At 39.8% G+C, this 21094-nt stretch overlaps 1 protein-coding gene across 3 annotated transcripts in view; it reads left to right on the top strand.

The window, feature by feature from the left end:
* The window catches only part of CEP112 (centrosomal protein 112kDa), a 159255-nt gene that overhangs the window by 42469 nt on the left and 95692 nt on the right, over positions 1-21094 (top strand). For all 3 annotated transcript variants that reach the window (XM_014952284.1, XM_014952283.1, XM_014952286.1), the window contains 4 exons: positions 789-881; positions 1681-1740; positions 4130-4209; positions 17902-18037. In XM_014952284.1, coding sequence (XP_014807770.1) covers positions 789-881; positions 1681-1740; positions 4130-4209; positions 17902-18037 — 369 coding nt within the window. The remainder of the gene's footprint in view (positions 1-788; positions 882-1680; positions 1741-4129; positions 4210-17901; positions 18038-21094) is intronic.

Genomic DNA, 21094 nt, shown 5'->3' with positions numbered 1-21094 from the left:
TCTGCAGCTGACTGATGCTGCTGGTGTACAGGTGGTGTTTCCACAGCTGATGCAGGTCAGGTGCAATTCATGTGCTCGTTTGGTTTGTGCTTCTGTAAGAATTCCAGATACCAGAGGACCTTGGAGCACTTGAAGACAATGTTTTCGTAAGACCCCCTCGATGAGGGAAAATATTTTTTTCAGAATTAAACTGTCTTGCACAACTCTTAATATGGAACTTTATGTTAAATATTTATGTGTTCAAGAAATAATTTTTAAATTTTGTGAGCGTACATTCCACCCAAAATGTAATAATTCTGGTTTGTGTCTGTAAAAACAGCTATCAGGTTGATATCTACCAACATACATAAGTAGATACATGGTATATATCTAATATAATTTTCAAGGTAAATAATTGTGGAAAAGGCTCACGTTTTAAATACCATCTGCTAATCCTTAGAGCCATAGGACAAATGGGCTCTTTTGCATTAATTTTCTGGAATTCTGGGAGTTTTGATGATGCTTTACTTAACTTACAAAGTATTTTTCTTTCTTTCAATTGTTAGTGCCAAGGTTTTTTTTTATTAGTAGTGATTTCTCTGTGGTTTTGTTTATATTTCTAAGTTCACCAGATGGGCAGAAGTGACGTAGCTGGAGCTGTACACTCATACAGGTTTTTTTCCCAAGTTGGTAATTTTCTCTGGATTCCAGGCTCCCTTGAGAAATAAATTTAAAAGCACAGGAGATATATCTGTAGAGCTAATGGGGAATGAAGCACAAAAATTCCTTTTTGTGTTAAATCCCTACAGGCGTCTGATGCGATCGAAGAGCTGCAGCGCAGTGTGTGTCTGTTGAAACAACAGTTGCAAGACTCAGAGCATCAGAGGCAGCAGGAGCTGAGGGTGAGCCCTGCGTCTCTCACTCCACAATGACCAGCCCCTTTTCCTTTCTCCAGCAGTTGGGCTGTTCAGCTGCCTCTACCAAATGTGGTTCTATACAACATGCCTCTTCGGATGGATTTGATTTTATAGAAGTATATCAAGTGTCACCTTATCCTTAAGGCTTGATTTTAAAAGTATGACTTTATTGGGAAGAGCAGATTTCACGAGAACTCTTTGACAGTTTGTTGTAGTACACATATATTACAGCAGTATAATCCTGGCTCAGTGGATTAGAGAGAAGGATGTCAAAGAATTATGAATATCTTTTTTTTTTCCTAAGCTGTAAACATTTTTAAGTAAGTTTCAAAATTGTTTTTATTTTTGTTCCTATTTAACAGTTCAGTTCAATATTCTGTCTTCCCATAGATATTTAAATTAATCCTCCTCTCTCAGGATAATAAGTTCCACATCTGTATCATGTCTCAGTCCTGTTTGTGTTTTGGCATCTACTTTTCCTCCTATGTCTTCATTTCCCAGTTGATGTAGTACAGAATGGCATTTTAATAGCTCAGGAAAACAAGTTGCTGTTTCTCTTTAGAAAACATGAATCATGACTTTCGAGATAGTTTTGTTGCGGGTGGATATTTTTGCTGTTGTTTGAATTTTTTTGTATGTCAAAGAATATTTTAATGATGATATAAAGTAGATTTTTAATTTTTATGGACTTTTCTGTATAATAGCAAATGTGTGTGTGCTTAATGACAATTTGAAATGAAAGAAAAATGTTGTTTATTTAGAATACACATCTCTTCCGTTGCAGGATCAAGAATACAAGCTTCAACAGGACAAACTTCACTTGGAGTGTGTCTATGAAAAACAGGTAATGTTTTCAGGAAAATATTACATCTTATGCACGTTTCCAATTTTGTTTTTGTTGTATACAGGAGCTAAAGGTTTAAATTCTGAAATCCTCAAATAAGTAAATTTTGGAATCCAAGCATTTCAAGTGGGTTGGAAAAATAATTAGACGGCTTCAAGGAAGATTTTAAATACAGCTGTTAAAGTATAGGGGTATCATCTCTGATTCTGGATACCCGTTGCCACGTGATGGAGGCTGGGAGAGCATCACCACAGAAGTGCTGTCCTGTTTGTATACGCTGCTGATGTTAACAGCTGTTAGAGAAAAGATAGTGAACTAAACTGCAGTTATCCTGACCTTTTGTCAGTGTTCATATGTTCTTCCATACTTCTTTTTTCCCAATATATCTTTATTCCATACTTCTCCATGATTTGAATGTGTTCTCTATACATTGTTAACATACGTTGCTTTACCTCAGAAGCTTAAATTAAAAAAATACCATTTTCGTCAAACCCGCTTCATCTTAAAGCACTTTGCAAATACTGTCTGCTCTTTTAGACTTCAAACATCAATAGGTTTCAAATGAAACTTCCATTTTCGTGATGTTACATGGTCAGCTCACGCAGTGTTTGGTAAGAGAATGTGTTCAATGCCTATTTAACTGAAAGGAAATGTAATTCAAACACGTCAATGGTTGGTGTAAATCTTGGATGAGGTTTGAGGATCGTTTGGGAGAAGGCTCCTTGGCGTGGGCTGAGTGTGTCAGCAGTTCCTTCTTGCCACGTGCAGGGACTGGAGCTGTTAACTCCGCCACTAAACAAGAAAGCAGACCCTTTATTTTTAATAGATAACTTTACAGTAGTTTGCCTATTCATAGATTTTGATAGAGTTGTGTTTTTTTGAAATCCAGCCTTTGAGACAGAGGAGGAAAATACAGGTGAACAATCTATGGATATAAACCCATAAAATAGAATAGATTGGGCCATAAAATACTAAAACAAGTTTGCCTTCAAGTAAAGGAATCGTGAAGTGTCTGGTGCAATCTGTTCACTTAAGAACCTACCCATTATCTAATAATCTTTATTAGTCTAAAGTGGCTATTGCCTGCTAGGATATTTAAACATCAAACAAATAATAGGTAGTAACCCTAAATGTCACTGCTTGATTAAATGTGCTTATCTGCTGAATCAGGAACCAGTTAGGCTAAATGGTTTTACAAGCAAAGGAAACACCTGGTTTTATAAGTAATCTACTGCTTGTTTTCCAAACATTCAGCTCAGCACAAGAACGGTGACAGATTATTCCTGAGAGCCATTCTTGAGCCAGCTGTTAGATGTATATAATTTTACCAGGTTTGACATTACCTTCTTTCCTCGCCGAGAGACAGCCCATCAATATGACGCTCTTTCAAACCAAGTGTTTGGACCTCCATGTAGTAAAGGCCTACACGGAACTGCTTCCAGCAGAGACTCTCTGCACGTGTGTTTTCATTGACTATATTCTTATGCTTCTGCCTATACACTTATTGAAACACATTATTCTTTACTGTAGTGACTTAATAGCATGTAACACTACAAATGACTGTAGGCAAATAAAGGATCCATCCAGCAAGGAACAGCATGGTCAGCAGGTCGCATTGCTGCTTTGCTACTGGAGCAATCCTAAAAGCAGAACTAACTTCTCTACTTCAGCTGCTTTTGGCAAAAAATATTGTGGAAGCCCATGGTTTGGACCATGCCTGGGAGGCTGCCAGATTCTGAAGCTGCTTTCCTCTCTTGATCCAGAAGTACCAGAAAGAATTCTTCTTAAAAATGTCTATTCCTGGTTAGTGAATTTAGGAAGTGGGAGTGTCCTGGTTTCAGCTGGGGTAGGGTTAATTTTCTTCCTGGTAGCTGCTGTGGTTTGGGTTTAGTATGAGAATAATGTTGATAACACATATTGTTTAGTTGTTAAGTCATGTTTATAGTAAGCCAAGGACCTCCAAGCCGAAAGGGAGCAGAGACAGGATGAGCTGGGGATATTCCATGCCCAGTATATACATGGGTTTTTATTGCTGTAAGAATTGATAACAAGTAGTTCACTTTGGGTGTTCACAAACTGGTAAGTAGGAACTCCATAGAGAATAAATGTCACTATTTTAGGCAGATTTCTATATGCTTTCCTGTATTTATATAGAGAAAATCTGGTGCCTTTTTATGTAATTACTGGTATTTCTTTGTTCAGTTTGAGAAGAAAAATAGCTCTATTGGCTGTATTTTCATACTTCTCTCTGTTAGTCCTTATTCTTGCATTTTATGTAATTTTAAAATCATATAGATGGTTGTCTTCATCCGTGCAAAAGAAACTTTTTTTTTTTTAAATCAGACTTTGTTTTAGCTAAAATATGGTATTCTTTTCTTTCAAATGGTAGATTCATGGCATCCGGAATGATCTTGATAAAGAAAGAGAGGATGCTCTAAAGAAGATTCGCAAAGTGGAGGAGACTTTGAAGTAAGTGAATATGGAATAATTGCTGAGACTTCCCCCTTTGGTCAAATTTATTAAATACATTTATGCTTTGTCTCATCTAATTGCCTTCCTATAATTTATGTTCTACTCAGCTATAATTTAAAAAGTCGAGCAAGAACCAAGACACCCAAATTTGGTGACTTTCAGTGGTAGGAACAAACCAGAACTGCAGTTAGTGATGTCACAGATCTTGTTCTGCCAAATACTCAAAACTGGCTTCGTGGAGGGTAGGTACATGGGCAAATCATCCAAGCTACAGACTAGTTGCTTTGGACTATTTTAGAAGGATAAATTTGAAAGATGTATTGATTTAGATTATATTTTAACTTGATTTATTATATGATGGTTTTGATATTATTTCTTTTATTATCCATAAATTACAACTTTATTGTAGCTTTTTCCTCTTTGAAACCACACGTTTGTGTGTGAATACTTGGTTTTCACATGTAGCTGAGCCTCGGAGAAATGGGCTGCAGCAAACAGAAGACACTTTTCATTAACTAACTTGGAACAGCTTTTTTTCTGACCTTGTACATTAAATCTAATCAGGATGCAACAAGTTTGATGTTTTCAGAGCGGAGGAGTGGTTTACATGCAGCAGATGCATGTAGGACAAGATCACATCTTGTTACGCCACTTCCATTTTTTGTTATGTAAAATATTATTTCCATATGTTTATCCAGTTTAAATTCAATGTCTAGGGAAAGCAGATTATTCTGAAAGAAACCAGAAGTCATTTGCTAAAACTATTCAGTTCAATATTACAATGTGTCTTATCTAGGCTGATAGAGGCATTGTGTAGCTACTTTTTATTCAATAAAAGTCATAGGGCTGAAGTCTGTATTCCTTTATTTCTGTAATCTTTTAGTTATTTGGCATCAATAGAGACTATCTTAAATCACTACAGACATTAATAAAAACTCTAGCTTTTAATCTTTAAATTCCTTAGACTGACTATTATTTATAATTTTAGGGAGATTGAATGTTTATCAACTAAACTTAATCTTTTAGTATTTCAACGTCTGATCCATTGATAATGTAGTTGCATTCATTATCTTCCGTGGCTTTAAATATCATGTTGGTTTGCACTTAGGTTAATGAAGCAAACCTGCTCAGGATGTGTTCCCCGTGTGGGTGTCGGGGTGCGGGGGAACCCTCCTGCTCCCCTGGGGCCGGTGCCGAGGGTTAGTGCTCTCTGCTGCGGGATGGAGCCTGCTCTGCTGCTAACAGCGCTGTGCTGAGGAGCTCTGCGGGTGGCTGAGGGGGTCCTCGTTTATTACAGGCATTCCCTAGCTATAATTAAGCTCAGGTGTAACGTTTGGGTTAGACAGGATTCGGAAGACGGCGGTTTCAGGAGCCCGGTTGCCCGGTGGGTGCACATTAAGACGGTGTTGGCCAGTCCCAGCCGTGGGCTTTGTGTGAGGAGTTCCCTTGGGCACAGCCCTGGAGGCTGCATGACCGGGTAAAACTATGTCCAGGCTGTTTCCCCTGCAGCAAGTCATTAATTCCAACTTTTCCAAGTGTCTTCTTGTGTAGGCTACTTCCACTCGTCGTGGGGAGTACTTCTCCCAGGCTCCTGTGTCCTGTGCGTGCTCTTCCTGTTATGCTTTTTTTTATTTTATGTTTTGATTCAAGGTGGTGAAAATAATGTAGCGATTTCTAATATTAAATGATATATCACTATTGTAATTTAAAGAGGAAAATGTTTTAATTTTGGAGACGGCGTACTCCTTAATAATGAGTCTATGCCACTGCTCTCTTGGTTGTTTTATACCAGTGGTTTGGGGTTAACTTTAAGATTAGTAATGGAATTATTTGTAATTGATATATGAATCTACAAGATGTCATATGTGAAAATGCTTTATTTTGCTGTATTTCTTTGACTATTTGTGGATTCAAATTAAGTAATTACAAGGCAAGGCAGACACAGTCAGCCTTTAGAAAACAACCTTATATTCCTTGAGGTGGGTGAAAACATAGTTCACCATCTTCAATAGAAAGGATGCCTCGTGGAATTGCAGCTCAGAACCCAGTAGGTGCATCGGTGATTTCTCATAAAGCACTTTGATGTGAATGCACTTTGATTCTGCAGTGGGCAGAGGAGTGGGTGGGAGCAGCCAGGCGCAGGGAGGGAAGAGGCAGGCATTTCAGGGCTCTTTTTTTATTATTGTTATTGTTTTTCCAGTGATGTGACAGCAAACGGTGCTATTGCAGTTTCAAACATATCCACACAGTTGCATAATGAAAGTGATTTGAGACATTGTGTGGAACAGTAAAATCCGTATTTCTGAAAGTATCTTTCACTTCAAATAAACAGTGTTGCCAGAGTTTTAATACTGAATTGCAGTATACATACTTTATTGAAGTTTGGGTTTTTTCTTCTGAAGCTTTAGGTGGAAATATCTGTCAAAAACAAATCTTTTGCAAAAGAATTGCTCTAATACTCCTGACTACTGGTGGTGACTTGTAGATAGAAATTTTATATTTAGTTTAGCAGTGCATGCCATCGGTATTGCCTAATAGCAAAAGTGACTATGGGAAGTGCTCCAAGGATTTTTCTAGAATGTAATTTAAACTGCATTTATATAATAGCAAAGTGTTCTTAAAAAGCTTCTTGGTAATTACTTGGGGGGAAAGGTTGTTTCTCTAATCCCTTTAGTTTGTTTGCATAAAATATGTCATGAGAGTGGGTTACAAATAGGCTAAATCTCTGTGGTTCTTATCTCTTTCATTTTAAGTAGAGGAATAGGAAATAAAGAGGTATAGTTATATTGCAATTTGTCACACTGCAGACTGAGCTGAATACAACAGAAAAAAAAATTTAGAAAAAAGTCTGTATCCATTTGTTGCTGAAGAAATCAGATGGAAGAGAAAGAGTAGTAGAAGTATTTAATCTCTCTTCTGTTTGGACTTGCTTCACACATTCTCTGGCTATGAAGACTTTTGCTGTATCCTCCATCAGTGTAGGAGGTGTAACTGCCAGCTTGACCTACAGCAAGGGGGGCATCGGGCGTGCAGGCAGAAACATTTGGGTCACAGCATTGAGTTTGAAGTCCATTTCTGTGTTATTGGTAATAATAGGTAAAAAACCTAAAGATGAAACAGTAGAGAAGGGAGAATTTCATTGTATAAGTAAATAATCATAGTTACAGGTTTTTGCTGTGTGAATACAACATATGTTTGGGCCACCTCAGTTTTAATGTGGTTTGGGTTTTGCCACTTCCATCCTGGAGCCCATAACAGCTGGTGACTGCACGGACATGGCGAGTGTGTCTGTCTTGAGATGGGGATTTTGGACTAAATTGTAAACATACATATGTTTATGTATGGCTGTTGGCCGTGTGTCCCAACAGGGAGGCTGTTGGCTGTGTGTCCCCTGCATGGAAGTGCATTTCTCGGGATAATGGTTGGGATGGTTCTCACATACTGGAAATAGTTATGGGATCTGATTTAATGTTTTTTGGGTTGATGTGTCTCATGCACAAAGCAGTATTTCATCGTGCTACTGAAATAGAGCTTTCCTGAGTTCTTGTTTTTCTATTCTGAAGTGTGATTGAAGGAAACAGTTTTTTTTTTAAAGTCACATGAGGAGAAATGAGCAGTTCCCTCTGCAGGTGCGGGCGTTGGAGTGGGACACGGGGTGTCGGGGAACGCCTGCACACCATCCACATCCACAGCTTCCTAACCTTCTCCTTCTCAATCTTTGCGTTTTTTTTTAAACCTGCTTTGGAGCCAAATCTCAGCACTTTGCAAGTGGTGATGATACAGAGCAAATGTTTAGCAGCTGGTTTATTGAAAGTCACTTAATAAAATTGTTTGTTTACACAAGAAACTAGCAGCACCTCTTCTCCAGTGCTTCTCTACCCCTCATCTGAACTTATTTAAAACAGTTCTGGGGAAGGCAGAGGGGCTATGCTTCCCAGAAACCAGCAAAGCCACTCCTATCTATGAGCAGATTTGTATTTTTACAGCAGTTTCTAAAGCACACATACAGTTTTCACAGTATGTTGTGATTTGATTTAAGGTCTCCTTAAGCAGAGGCATGGTGTTGAGGGTGGTGCGTGTAGATGTTCAGTCACATACAGAAATAAAAGTAATTTACCTTTCTTTTCCTATGTGTATGTGTGTACGTGCATGTGTTTTCTCTGGGAATGTTTGACATGAGAATCAAGGACAAGAAGTTGATGTCTTTGTGGGGATGGTGCTGAGCAGGTTCCTCACTGTAGCTGTAGAGAGACTTGGATCATTGCTCCCCGAGATCCCCGACACGTACCTGAGTCAGGCCTTGCACCTCAGAAGCTGATGCTGAGCTCTGCTATTTCTAGGAACTTAAGTGTGGTTCAGTGATACTAATAGATATTCTACATTTCAATTCTTGTGTGTGGTTATTACTGCTACAAAGTTGTATCTTATAGAAAGTGTCTGATTAAAATGCATTTGCACTTCTATTAACTAAAGTTGGAAAAAATGCTGTTTGGGGAAGGAAATCACAATTTTTTTTGTACTAGTTACTCTTCCTGAAATCTTAGTCATTTCTTTATTCAAAGGGCTTCTGCTTGCCATCTCCTAGTGTGGTTGGCCACTCATCTGGGTATTCCCTTCTGAGTCATTTGTCTCCTACCTGACACTGTCGCACGGTGTGTGGAGCAGTGGAGCTAGGGCTCTTCTCACGCTTGTCCTCAGGCTTTAAACTTAGTGCTGCAACTGGTAAAGCCTTTGGAGAGTGGTTTCGTGTTGCACTTACTCAAGAGCAGGAGCTAGTGTTGGTGTGTTTTGCAAGAAGAAATCTTATTATAGTTCTGCAACTTCAGCCCGAATTCCCGACAAAAGGGCTGCTGGAGCGCAGCTTCAGGATGTTCCCTTCTCCTCTCGGTTTTATTTCCACAGACTCTGGTGCAGAGAAATGATTTGACTTTAGGTGATCCCTCTATCATGCTGCCCTGAGTGTTTTATTTGGTGTTTTGCTCTGAGACTCCTTGCCGGCCCCAGCAGCTGATCCCCTCTGCCTGGTGCTCCCCAGGGCTCACCTCCGCTGGTGGAGCGGGGACAGGGCGAGCATGGGGAGGGGGCAAGGTGGTCCCTTGCAGAATCTCTGCTCTGTTTGTTCCTACAGCTGTGGGTGTGTAATGACTCGTTTTTCATTGTATAGTCTTCTTTCAGATACAAAGAGAAGGCCCAGATTTGTTTGGTCTGAAAGGTTTTTTCTGCTTTGTTCCCAGTACGTAAACTATGGGATTGTAGCACCAGCAGTTTGTGGAAAGGGGTTTGAGTCTTTGCAATTGCTAATCTCCTGCAAAACTCCCATTGCGTTTATATAATTGTTCTTTTCTCTGTATGATCGTGAAAATGACAATATAAAAGAAGTGAGGGTATGTGAATCTGAGAGAAATAAATGGTAAACGTAATGCTTCTAAGCTAATAACAGGGGAAATAGATAAAGGCAAGGATAAATAACCATATAAAGAGAGATGGTGGAAGGAGGTAGAATAAATAAATACAATTTCATTTGGTGTTGCAGGTTACAGTTGCATAATTTTGCATTTGCCATTATGTTGGAACCCAACATTTTAAAAAAAAGTTAATTCTGGACTATTTTTAAACCCCCGTGATTTACAGTGGTTTTGGAGAATTTACTGATACCAAACCCTTGAGGAACTTTATTTTCAAACAGCTGCTTCTTCAGAGCACTATTGGATCATATTGTGTGGATGTCCTTTAGTGGTGGATGTCATAAATACTGTTGCACACAGAAAAATACAACTGTGTGATAATCATCAATACGATGATAAATAAATAAATGGAGCCATGGCTTTAACTGAAAGTTGGGTTTGGTTTTTTTCCATTCTTGCTCCTCTCAGTTGAATCCAGATTCTGAATAATTGCTTGATGTTGTGAATATTTTTAGGATAATTGCCTAAGTGTAGCTGTTTTCCTGTAGTTAATTCCATTTTTCCTTGAAAATGAAGTATTTGTGTGTGGAGGAATTCTTGCAGGAATGGAAAAGCTATTACTATTTAAAGTCGGAAATAATTAAAGAAATATGAGAAGGCATTGTCTTTAATTCCAAATGTTGCAATAAAGAACATTGTTAAGAGTTTATAATCATGTTCATTGTGTTCGTCATTCTCTTTTATTAGAATGTTTAGTGTTGTCTTGTTGCAACAGTTGCAATATGATATAAAAAAGCAAGCTTTGGTTTAAAACCAGTGGTAATATTAAGTGGCTGAAGAGTTTGGATATAATTTTGCTCTTTAAAACAAGGCGGTGTGTTTTTAGTGTTTTGGGGTTTTTTTCCCCCTCTAAGAAGCGCTGTAAAAGCAGCCAGCTGTTCCCCACTTGGTGCTGTTTGAGCATCTGAAACCTTTTAGAGCAAAACCAGTCAAAGTTTCCAGCATATTGTAAACATTCCTTTAGCCCTAGTGAACACGCTGACATAACCCTCACTCTAGGGGGCACAATGTAAAGTATGAACAGAGGACAGAAAAATGTGGTAGCTTTATTTAATAGTCTCACTTAAAAGAAAAAATAAAGTGTTCTATTAACTATTTACAGCCTTTCATTTTCTTTCACCAGTTTCTCTGGAGACCTACTGGCAATAATGAAATATGTATTTAAAGGAAAGCTTCAGTTGTACAAAAAGAGTAACAGTTGTTTTTTTAATCCTTGTCTGTGGGACTGTTATGTCCCTCACGATGGTTACAGAGATATCAAATGACATCTTTTTAACAGTATCAACCATGAAAATGCTTCAATAGAGTAAATGGCTGTATGACATGAAAAGTGTTGCCTTGTGAGATGAACAGCATCAGTGTTTTACGCTGTAACACTTAGAATAGCCATTTAGAGCAGTTAAGCTAATAATTAATGCAGTTAAGGGCTATAGATTTTTGACCTCACTAAATGAAGGTACAAATATTAACACAAATGTCAGAATTGTTCCATTATTATTCCGTAAAGGCTTCCATTTCACATTAGTGTATTTCAAGACTATATAGTGCCCAAAAAGTTGATGAAGTGAGAAGAGCCTCCAGTTGGCTAAAGAAAGCCTTACTTTCAGTTCAGTTACTGATTTTTAATAAGCATGAAATATTTCAGACTGTCACCTTTTTGGGGTCAGTTAAAAACTGTCTACAAAAATAGTGCAAGGAATAACTGATCCTTTTGTCGTTGTTGGTAGACGATTATGATTCCTAGACTTCAATGAAACTTGGTAATACTGAGTTTACATTTACTTTCTACGTATTTTATTGAAGGCTTTTTGACTCAGCACCTCTTTGAAATAATAAACCTGAGACACTTTAAGCTGCAGTAATTAGTTAGATGTTCCAGATAGAACTCAGTATTGGAAAAATTTGAGACAATCTTAATACTGTTATTTCCTCCCTGCTGTCTTTGATTTGCCAACCTCTGTTGGCTCTATCACTCACAACACGTCTTGGGCTGTTCTTTGTTGGTGTGAAGTGATTCTTCTTGCCTGGCTCTCCTCCGCTTGGTGGTGTCTCCCATAGTTTGTCCTTCAGATGGTTTATTTTGTTCGCCCTCCAGCTTTCTGTGCCACTGCACTCTTCTCTGATCCCTATCTTTCCCTTCTTTGCACCTCTTCTCGGGGTATCTCGTGAATCTGTTTACTGTCTGTGCTGCTGACTTTCCGGTCCACCTTTTAATGACAGTCTTGTCTTCTTTTATCTGAGCCATTATCTGCACCTGTCTCTCCAGTGCTTCCCTCCACGTTCTCCTTGTTGAGGTTTAGCTGTCATCTCAGCCTGTAAAAGCCAGGACTATTCATCTCTGTTTCAGTCCTCTCGATAACTGAGCCTCTGTGGCCTTTCATAAACGTGGTGTATCTAAATCTTGTAGGCAGTTTCTGCAGCATTGGGCAAAATTATAACATTTTCCTTTCCAGCCACATTTACACTTGCCCAGCCTTTTAACCCACATCTCATTCATCATTTCACAGTTACTGTTTTTATTCTGTTTGCATAGCACCTAGCACAACAGTACCCTGTCATTATTATAATGAGAAATAGTTATAAAAATTATTAGTGTGTTTAGCCAGTGTCTAGTTAATTTGTGAGCCATTAATTTTGAATGTAATGCATTATTCTTCTTAGTTCACAGAAGTGTGATATACACGTGTGGAATATTATTTACTCTAAATTCATTAACGGCTTGAAGTGGTGGTTTAGTTTGTTAATGTTATCTCATGATTTATTTAAAACATAAGTATATGGTTTAAAATAGTAATTGTATTGTAAATATCATTCATTGTTATAGCTTACTTGAAGGAATGCAGACCAGCTTTTTGATGTTAACGTCTCAAATTATGCAAACCGTAAACAATTTATAAGTGGATTTGTGCTTTTTCTCATAAAGACAAGCTCATCTTATACTTAAAATTGGGGAATGAAAGATAAAATTGTTCTCTGCTTTATATTTTTGGCTTCATTTCTTTGAAATGATGAAACAAGTGAGAATGCTTTCTAACAACTTCGAAATATTAAAGTGCCCAGGGACAGGATAGGGATGATGTTTTGAAGGCAATAAATATTTCAGCTTCACATTTCAGTCTTTCTTCTTCGTTCCTTTGATCTGGCTTTGGTTTAGTTATCATTCCGCTTGAATGACTTCACACTGTCTTTCTTCCTCTCCACACCAAAAGAAGTGCTCTGCACATATTCCATCTGTTTGGGCGCTGGCGGGGCAGGAGAGCCCTGCGTGGTCCTCCCCGTTGGCTGCCTCTGGGAGGGATGCTCCAGCCACGATGGTGGGGGCGTTTAGACCCAGTCTGGAGTTTACACTGAAAGCTGTCACTTGGCTGTCACCGTCTGAGAAAAACAGTAGAGCAGGAGAAGTTGGGTTTTGAATATTTCAGAGCATTGTTGTTACTAGTGAAGCATTTTTCTCTAACAATAAACTAAACCAGTAACCCCTTCTCTCTACAAATGTATGGTACTTTAGGCCTTAATACATTATTTATGTAGGTGAAATAGTCCGAATTCTAGAAATTAAATTAGAGGGGCTGTTGCATGGAGTGGGCTTTACTGGTTATCGCATCCAGCTCAAAGTGGGTCTCTGAATGGTTGAACTGCTGCCCTGCTGTGGGCCCTGCCAGCGCCAGGGCACCTCCACCAGAGAGTCCCCGGGGTCAGGAGCAGGATCCTGGGTCACTTGTATAAGATCTTGTATGTGGAAATATATGTGTCTGTGTCCTGGACAGGTGCTCCTGTCTGCAGCTCATATGAAAAGGACATGAAGGTAAATTTCCTGAGTTTTGCTTTTGCAGGGGCAGATCATCCATGTTTTGATGGCGGTTGTGTTTCTAGCTGCTCTATGCTGTGTGTTATGTTGTATAACGAGTCGTCTTCTCCTTTGGGAACATGTGTTTATATTGGGTTTTTTTGAAATCTAGATGGACTATATAAATGGTGATAATGGGATTTGTTTCAACACAGATAATAAGAGTCAATTTTTTATTTCTTGTGTCAACAAATAAACAGTAGCACGTTTAGAAACAAACCCAGCAATATCCTTCTTCCGCTGCCTTCCAGCAGGGGACTGGTTTGCCATTTGGTGGGTAGAGAAGCAATTTTCTCTGAGAAGTATCAATATTTGGGGAGGAGAGGAAGGAATGGGCAGAGACCTGTGTAAGTACGGCAATTCCAAGTCCGTAGGATCAGTGCAGATGTGTAATTGTGGGATCATGAGGGCAATTAGCAGGAGGAGAGCCTGGCCCTTCCGAGCAGGTCACTGTTGGAAGGTCTCAGCTTCACCGGTGGGAAGGAGGCCTCAGCCCTTACTCTGTGTTCCTGGGCCCCAGCCTTCCCCAGCAAGACTCCTTTTCCTCTCTGGGCATAACCCAGAGTCACACTCACCTGTGACAGGCTTAGAACAGATGAAGCCTCTCCCTCTTGTGGACTCCATCAGAATCTAAGTTTCTGAAGCTTATTCCATGGCAAAATGCTTCCTTACCCCAGAAATTCCTTGCTCTGCTGCAGTTGGGGAACAATGATCTCTTTGGACACGAGCGGGTTTTTGCTGCTGCTGGTGGGATTTGAAGACCTAGCAAAGAATTAAAGCCCGGTATAATTTTTATAAGACAACATCAGGATTTTCTCAATCTGGTTGTTGTTCTGTCCTGAGAAGCTCTCTGAACTCTAAACTTGTGTGCAGGTGTGCCAATGGGATGTGAAGCTGGCTGTCCACAGACGTTGTCCATGTGTAACCTGTGGAGCTCCACGTTCTGTGCTTCCTCACAAGTGATGTTTGAGTTTGTTGAAGAGGCTGTGACCGAGCCAGGTGCATCCCCTCTCCTTGTTTGCTGTGTCTCAGCCTTTGCTTCCTCCCGGGATGGGGGTGCTGGCTCCTGCCACCTCTGCTGGAACGTCTTGAGTTGATTTAACCCCTCCTGCAAGTCACTGGCTTGCCCTGTGTTGCATTTACTTGACTTGCGACGCTGTAATGTCTTGCTGTGTTTAGTTGTTACCTCTTGGAAGACGTTTTACGAAGCAAGGAAAATATTTCTGATTAAGCATGAAGAGGAAGTGTGTAAATTGTTTATATTTTCCATTTATCAGTACACTTCAGAGTGCTGCTTTCTGAAATTGCAGCTCTGGACTTCACAGTCGACTTTCCCTGAGATGGTTTGTGCTGTAGAAAATTGCTAATTCTGTTGCCATATCCTTTATACCCTGAAACAAGAGGAATTTGCTGCTTTTTAAATTGGGGCCAAAGAGTAACTTCACCCTATTTTTATATTCAAGCCGGCTCAGCTTTAGGGGATTGAAGTGATGTAATTGTATTGTATTTGGCCCCACAACTAGTGCAACTGAAAAAAAAAAAATCTTCAAAGTGAATATTTTAGTGCTTCATACAAGGCACATTGCTCAGTGTCTTGGGAAAAAAAGTAAAGTTTTTCTGATATTTGTGAGCCGTGGTCACTGTTGTTCATGTTCTCAAAGCTTCTGTACAGACCTTAACTGCACAAAAAATAGAGAGCACTAGCGCCCAAATCCTTAAAAAAAATGAAGTTTTATTCCTCGTTATAATGAGATGTTGCCTCTCTTCATGGGATTAGGTCCTTCAAAGAAAGGAAGGTGCAGAAAACCAAACTCCTAAAAGTCTATATCACAATATTTCAAAATGAAAATCTGTTCCTCAGGAAGAGGATGTGTAAATGTGGAGGCTCACTGACAGCGCAGGGACTGGCACCTGGTCCTTTTATGTTTAGATTTACTGCATTTCCATTTGACTGGACCAAAAATGTTGTTCCGATGTCTCTTGGCACTTCTCTGCATGTACGTTTGAATGAGCTTTGGGATTTGGGTTTGTTTCCAGTGTGGATTGGAAATATGGGATGTATTTTGCGGGGAGGGAGATTTGTGAGGCAGTGCTCATCACTGAACCGAGGACCTTTGGGAGCAGAGTGTGAGGGACCCAGCAGAGAGGTTGGGATTTTCCCCTCTCGGTGTCTCTGCCCTCTCCTCCCGCGGGGCGCTGAGCCCGCCGTGGGGTTCAGAGGATATTTCAGCCTCTTACGTATTCTTTCCTGTGAACTACTGGTAGTTTGTTGTGGGAGAGGGGAACAACCACCATAATTCAGTTTCAAGCAGCTCTTAACTTAGAAACATCTATGTTCAGCAGCTCCCTGCTAGGTGAGTTCAGGGGGGTCATTGCACAAACACCTTTGCAGCTGGACACTCATGTGGGTTTCAGCTCTGGAGGCATCAGTGTGTGCCTGTTCTGAGAAACCTCTGAGGGGTTTTGTACTTGGAATTTTGATCTTTTGGATCTTCTCTAGTAGAAATTTAAATCCTAAATGGTCATTTTTTGAGTTTAATTTAAAAAGGGAAAAAAATGTTGATTTTGGAGGTGGTTTTTTTGCTGTGTAATTTTTATTGCCTTATAAATAAATGGAGAATATGATAACTTAGATTAATATACAGATGTGCTTCCCCCTCAAAGGAGTTTAGAAAATGGAATTGCTGTGGCAGCAGAAATAAAGCACATCTGTGTGGGGGTGATGGATGCTCTTTACCAAATTTGAAGAAAATTTGCCCACAATTTTCTGTGAACATGAACCCAAACCCCCTAAGCAATTATCACCAAAAATGCAATACAGGATTTTGTTCTGTTTTGCTCCAGTTTCTGCTGGCTAAGAAAGGTATTTTCCCTTTTCTGTAAGGAAAATAGCAGTCTCCTTATGTCTCAGTTATTCCGTCAGCTGTAAGGAAGGTACCAAAATCAAATATTGTTTTTAAAATATGCATGATGAAAAAACTAGAAAAGTAAACAGTAATAGACTTACTCGGGGCTTGTGGCATTTCTTTGATCTCTTTGCTAATAGAATTACCCCGCTCTCCTGACTGCAAACGGACAGTTTCTGAAGATGTAGGATTATGTTCTTTGTCCCATTGTCAGACTCTGGTATGAAAACCGCAGAAGAGGATGTGAATGCTGTAGCTCTGGGCTTGGCAGCTCCCTGACCTTTAGAAAAGGCTTGCTCAGTGCTGTAAGAGCTGGTTCGGCGCTGGCGAGGTGACAGACTGGATGAATTAGTCGGTCTTTTCCGTCTCTGTGTCAGATTCTTTGTTTTATATGGAAATAATTTCTGTCAAAATGGGAAATTTATCATGAGGTACTTCCTCCGCCTGTAAAATGGAAATGTCAACCACAGGTCTGTTTGAATGTGTCTCCTGTTACAAACAGCTGGTGGAGCCAGCTTTGTCCATGGAAGCCACCATTGTGTTCCCCTGAGCCTGAACACAAAGTCGGGCAACTCCGCTGACCTGGGAGAGCAGAAACGTGTCATAGAAAGGTACCAGTGCTCCTGGCTGCCTTGTGTGGGAGGAGTCACAGCAGCATTGCTCAAATAGTTGCAAGTTATTAGAATTTTTGTCTGTGATGTGTCAGTATGGTGGATGTGTCTGTTTTTTAGGTGTACAGATGTATACATACATATACGTGTATCTGTGTCCATAAAACGTTGTGCATACATTACTATTGATACACTATGGTGTCTTAAGAAACCCAAACCAATTTCTATATGTGTATCGACATCAATATGTCAAATGGTATAGGCTGTTAATATGGAATATCTTTGCATAAAGATTTAACATCTGTCATTACTTTAAAGGCTGAATAGATATTACAGCATTAGGAGTTTCTAATAGATTAAGAAGGTACCATATGTCACGCATTATCCTGCTTTGCATTTTGATACGTGTCAAGCAGTGAATAATCCTGCATCTGAGCAAAGATGGCACTGGGATAACTTTTTGTTTGTTTGTTTTTTAATGGGAGAAGATGATCGTGCTGAAAGGAATTAATTCAAGTATTGGGGGGGCAATATTCTTTGAAAGGTGAGATTAAAAGCAGGGGGTTGTACAGCGGGTCGCAAACCGTTGGAGTCAGTGCAGACTTTGAGGATGGAGGTGCCGTGGCAAGCGCTGGACGGCGTGTTTGGGTGTGAAATTCAATGAGAGAAAGCGCAAATAACTCCAGCCCTCTGTTCCCTTCTTCAAAGTATTGCTAAGGGAAGTTTGGCAGAAGCCGGGACAGGAAATTGAAATCTGAATACTATTTTAAACTGATGGGGTTAAAGGCCTCTCTTTTACACCAGCACACTTGTTCTTTTATTTGATACTTGAACTCTGAAAATTTTCTGTGACTTTCTAGGGAGAAGGAGGAGCAGCTGAGTCGGGTGACAGAGGTACAGAGGCTGCAGGCCCAGCAGGCAGATGCTGCCCTGGAGGAGTTTAAGCGGCAGGTGGAGCTGAACTCAGAAAAAGTCTATGCTGAAATGAAACAGCAGGTGAGAAGGTCACAATGCCAGCCTTTCTGAAACTCTGTCTCAGTAGGATAGCGTATTCTGATCTTATAATGCCAGAAACATGCTTCACTTGAGAGTGCTACATCAAAATCTTTCACAATGTAGTGTCTTTGCTAGCGAGTCAGAAAGGGATGTTAGCAGATGTTTCATCTTTCTAACAAAGCCAGAATTGTCATTGTTATAAAGATATCTGCGGTTATGATACTGATTAGGGATTTTTCAGGAGTGAGAGTATAAAGTGTTAGTTTATACACCCCTATGGATCAGCGTTTGTAATTTTCCACTTAAATGTGTGTCTCTTCCTACTCTTTTTGGAACGGCTCTCTCCTCCGTTAATGAGGTCTTGTAATCAGTTTGAGCCTAAACAGGGGCAGTGCCATCGTGGCTGCTGGCAGTCACGTGAAGGGGACAGAAAAACCCATCTTTCTGTCCCAGAAAATTAGTAGCAGGAATTTACGTGAAAAGATTTTAGTGCCTTAAATTCCTTAGGAGCAAACAGTAGTTAAACCATTGTCCCTGGGATGTTATAAATGCAGCGTGATGAGTGAAATAAGGAACAAGCCACTGGTGATCAAAAAGAAGGGGAGAGAAAGGAGTATGTCCTTAACTTGCTTAACGTGGTTGAAATCTCTCTACATGTTTCAAGCTGGTAATTCTACCTGAGCAGAGACTCTGTTTTCCAGCCTCAATTCTCATAAGGACCCTCGCTGCTGGCAGTGGGATGCTGCAATCTGATACTGTAAGGGATTTGTGAGCATGCTGCCTTAGAATCCAACAAATTCTCTTCTGGTTGTTCTTGTGAAGTTTTTTTTCTGAAAATCTTCAACAAACATGAGAAATTAAGTAAGGCATTGCTGATATTTTTAAGACTCATGCAGACAGCAAATAATAAAGATAAAAATAAAAAAACGCAATAACAAACTTATAAAAGCAAGATTTGTTCTGCAAACTAGACCTGTGAGGGCAATACAACCAATCCGACAATTTTAATCCGACATTTTCTGTGCCATGAGACTCTCCTCCAACTTCTTCACGATAACTTAAAATAATATCTAATTTCTGCTCCAAAAGGGATGTAATCTAATTCTAGAAAGACTAATAAAATAGAACTGAGCATGGAGAAGTCTCTTCTTCCATCAGAGATTCCCTGACTTGTTTGTTGTGGCATATGCCTAGGTATAAATTTAGCAAACTTACTAGTTCAACAGGTAAGTGTGTAATAATAAAAAAAAAAAAAAAAAAAGGGGAGGAAGGGGGGGGGGGCAAACAAATCCAAAACAGAAAATCTGCAGAAGAATTTGGAAAACTTACAAAATCAATTGTCATTTAAAAATGATTGTGTGTTTCTCTGAGAATATTGCTGTGTTCTGGGAAATTTTGAAAATAAATCTTGCTGTTCTCCAAGAACCAGCCACGGAGTTATTCTGCCCCCACTTGCATGCTAAACTCCAGAAATAGAAAGTGGTGCTGTAAGAGTGTGCAGTGCTGTTCTAAGGTTGAAGGAAATACATCAAAGAAACGCTATTGAAGCTGTCTTCAGAGCTTTGTCCTTTCTCATTCTTTTGCACACACGTACTCTTTAGATAAATCAACCCTTAGATTGCAACAGATTGGAAAACTCTATTTTTTGTGGTTAGGTGGAATGTATTACTTATAAAGCAAAAACCCTTGTAGCTATAGCAACACTGTACTTTTAACTACATTAGAAATATCGGGCTTCTAAAACCATTTTTTGGTGTGTGGTAAAGTTAATTATGGAGATAAGCAGAATGGGGTCTTGTAATCAATATTGGATTCATTGCTTCGGTTTCTGTGATATTTTTTGCCATCTGCTTCCTATTTTGGTGAGCTTGTGATTCTTAGGGCTCCCCTCGCGCCCCTTGATGGGTCAATGGTACAGTTTTAGCTGTAAACCTGCATTTTTTTCTCATAGTAACTAGCAAAGAGAGAAACCATACATAGACCACATCATGGGACTTTAGATCTTGTGTTTCCTGGTTTTGGCAAACAACGATCAAGAGTCCTCGTGGCTCATCAGACATATTTGAATGTGTCCTGAGGAGTAAAGCATGAAAGCCAGGAGAGTTAAAGCATTGTTGTGTATGTTTTTACTATTTCACTTTTTAGAATGTTTTCTTTTTCTTAAAAGTAAAAATTCTTTAATAAAGTAATCCTTTATTTTTCTGAGTTTTGTTTAGCGGAGTAAATTATGGCTATGAACATGCAGCTTGAGTAAATATGGATGCAGAAGAGGTTATTTCTAAAATTTTCATTGAAGTCCCTTTCCTTAGTAGCAGGTAGTAGCAGTGAGATTCAAGAACTACTGGAAGGATCACTTCTTACTTTGCATTCTGTTTTTCTGTTTTTCCACTTCCTATCTGGCCAACAATTCCAAGCCTTATATCTTCCTCTCTTGCTGCAGTTCTTTCCAATAAAATGCTTTTCTGAGAACTGCCTTTTCCCTGTCTGGGAGGCGATGTCCAGGTCGATTGGCAAAGACATCTGGGGAAGACGGAGCTCTCCCTCGGGCCCAGCAGGATCTTGGCTCCGGGCTCAGGAATTGGTGTGTTTCTTCTTTTGGTGCAGCAGATGGGCTGGTGGCAGGGCAGGTCCTCCCGACAGCTACAGCCCTTCCTGCCCTCGGGAGGGAGGCAGTGAATTCCCTGCCGGAGTTGGGACCTGGATGTATGAGTGCTGGAGGAGCGTGCGCTGCAGCACAGCACCCTGTGTGCCTGTCCCCTGGAAGCGTGCCTGACGTACAGCTAAAGTTGTGCTTTAGGTACAAAAGCCTTTGCTAATTGGGTTATGAAATTGCTTCCTTGATGCTGTGTGCTGGAATCTGTGGGACTCATTATTCATAGGCGATGACTATCTTCAGAGAACTTTACTTGCAGCCAAATAATTCTCTTTTAAGTTATTTTACTGATTTAATGTAAACTTACATTAAATGTGTAGTTTGTGCACTGACTCACACATGATTTCCCTTGAATTTCCACAGGCAATATATTTTTAAGTGAAATGTATTTGCGTCTTAAATAT

The sequence above is a fragment of the Calidris pugnax genome, unplaced genomic scaffold (genome assembly GCF_001431845.1).
Source record: "Calidris pugnax isolate Ruff unplaced genomic scaffold, ASM143184v1 scaffold206, whole genome shotgun sequence".
In the NCBI taxonomy this organism is placed as follows: Eukaryota; Metazoa; Chordata; class Aves; order Charadriiformes; family Scolopacidae; genus Calidris; species Calidris pugnax.
Note: the sequence above shows the minus strand (reverse complement) of the source record. Positions and strands in the feature narration are given on the sequence as shown.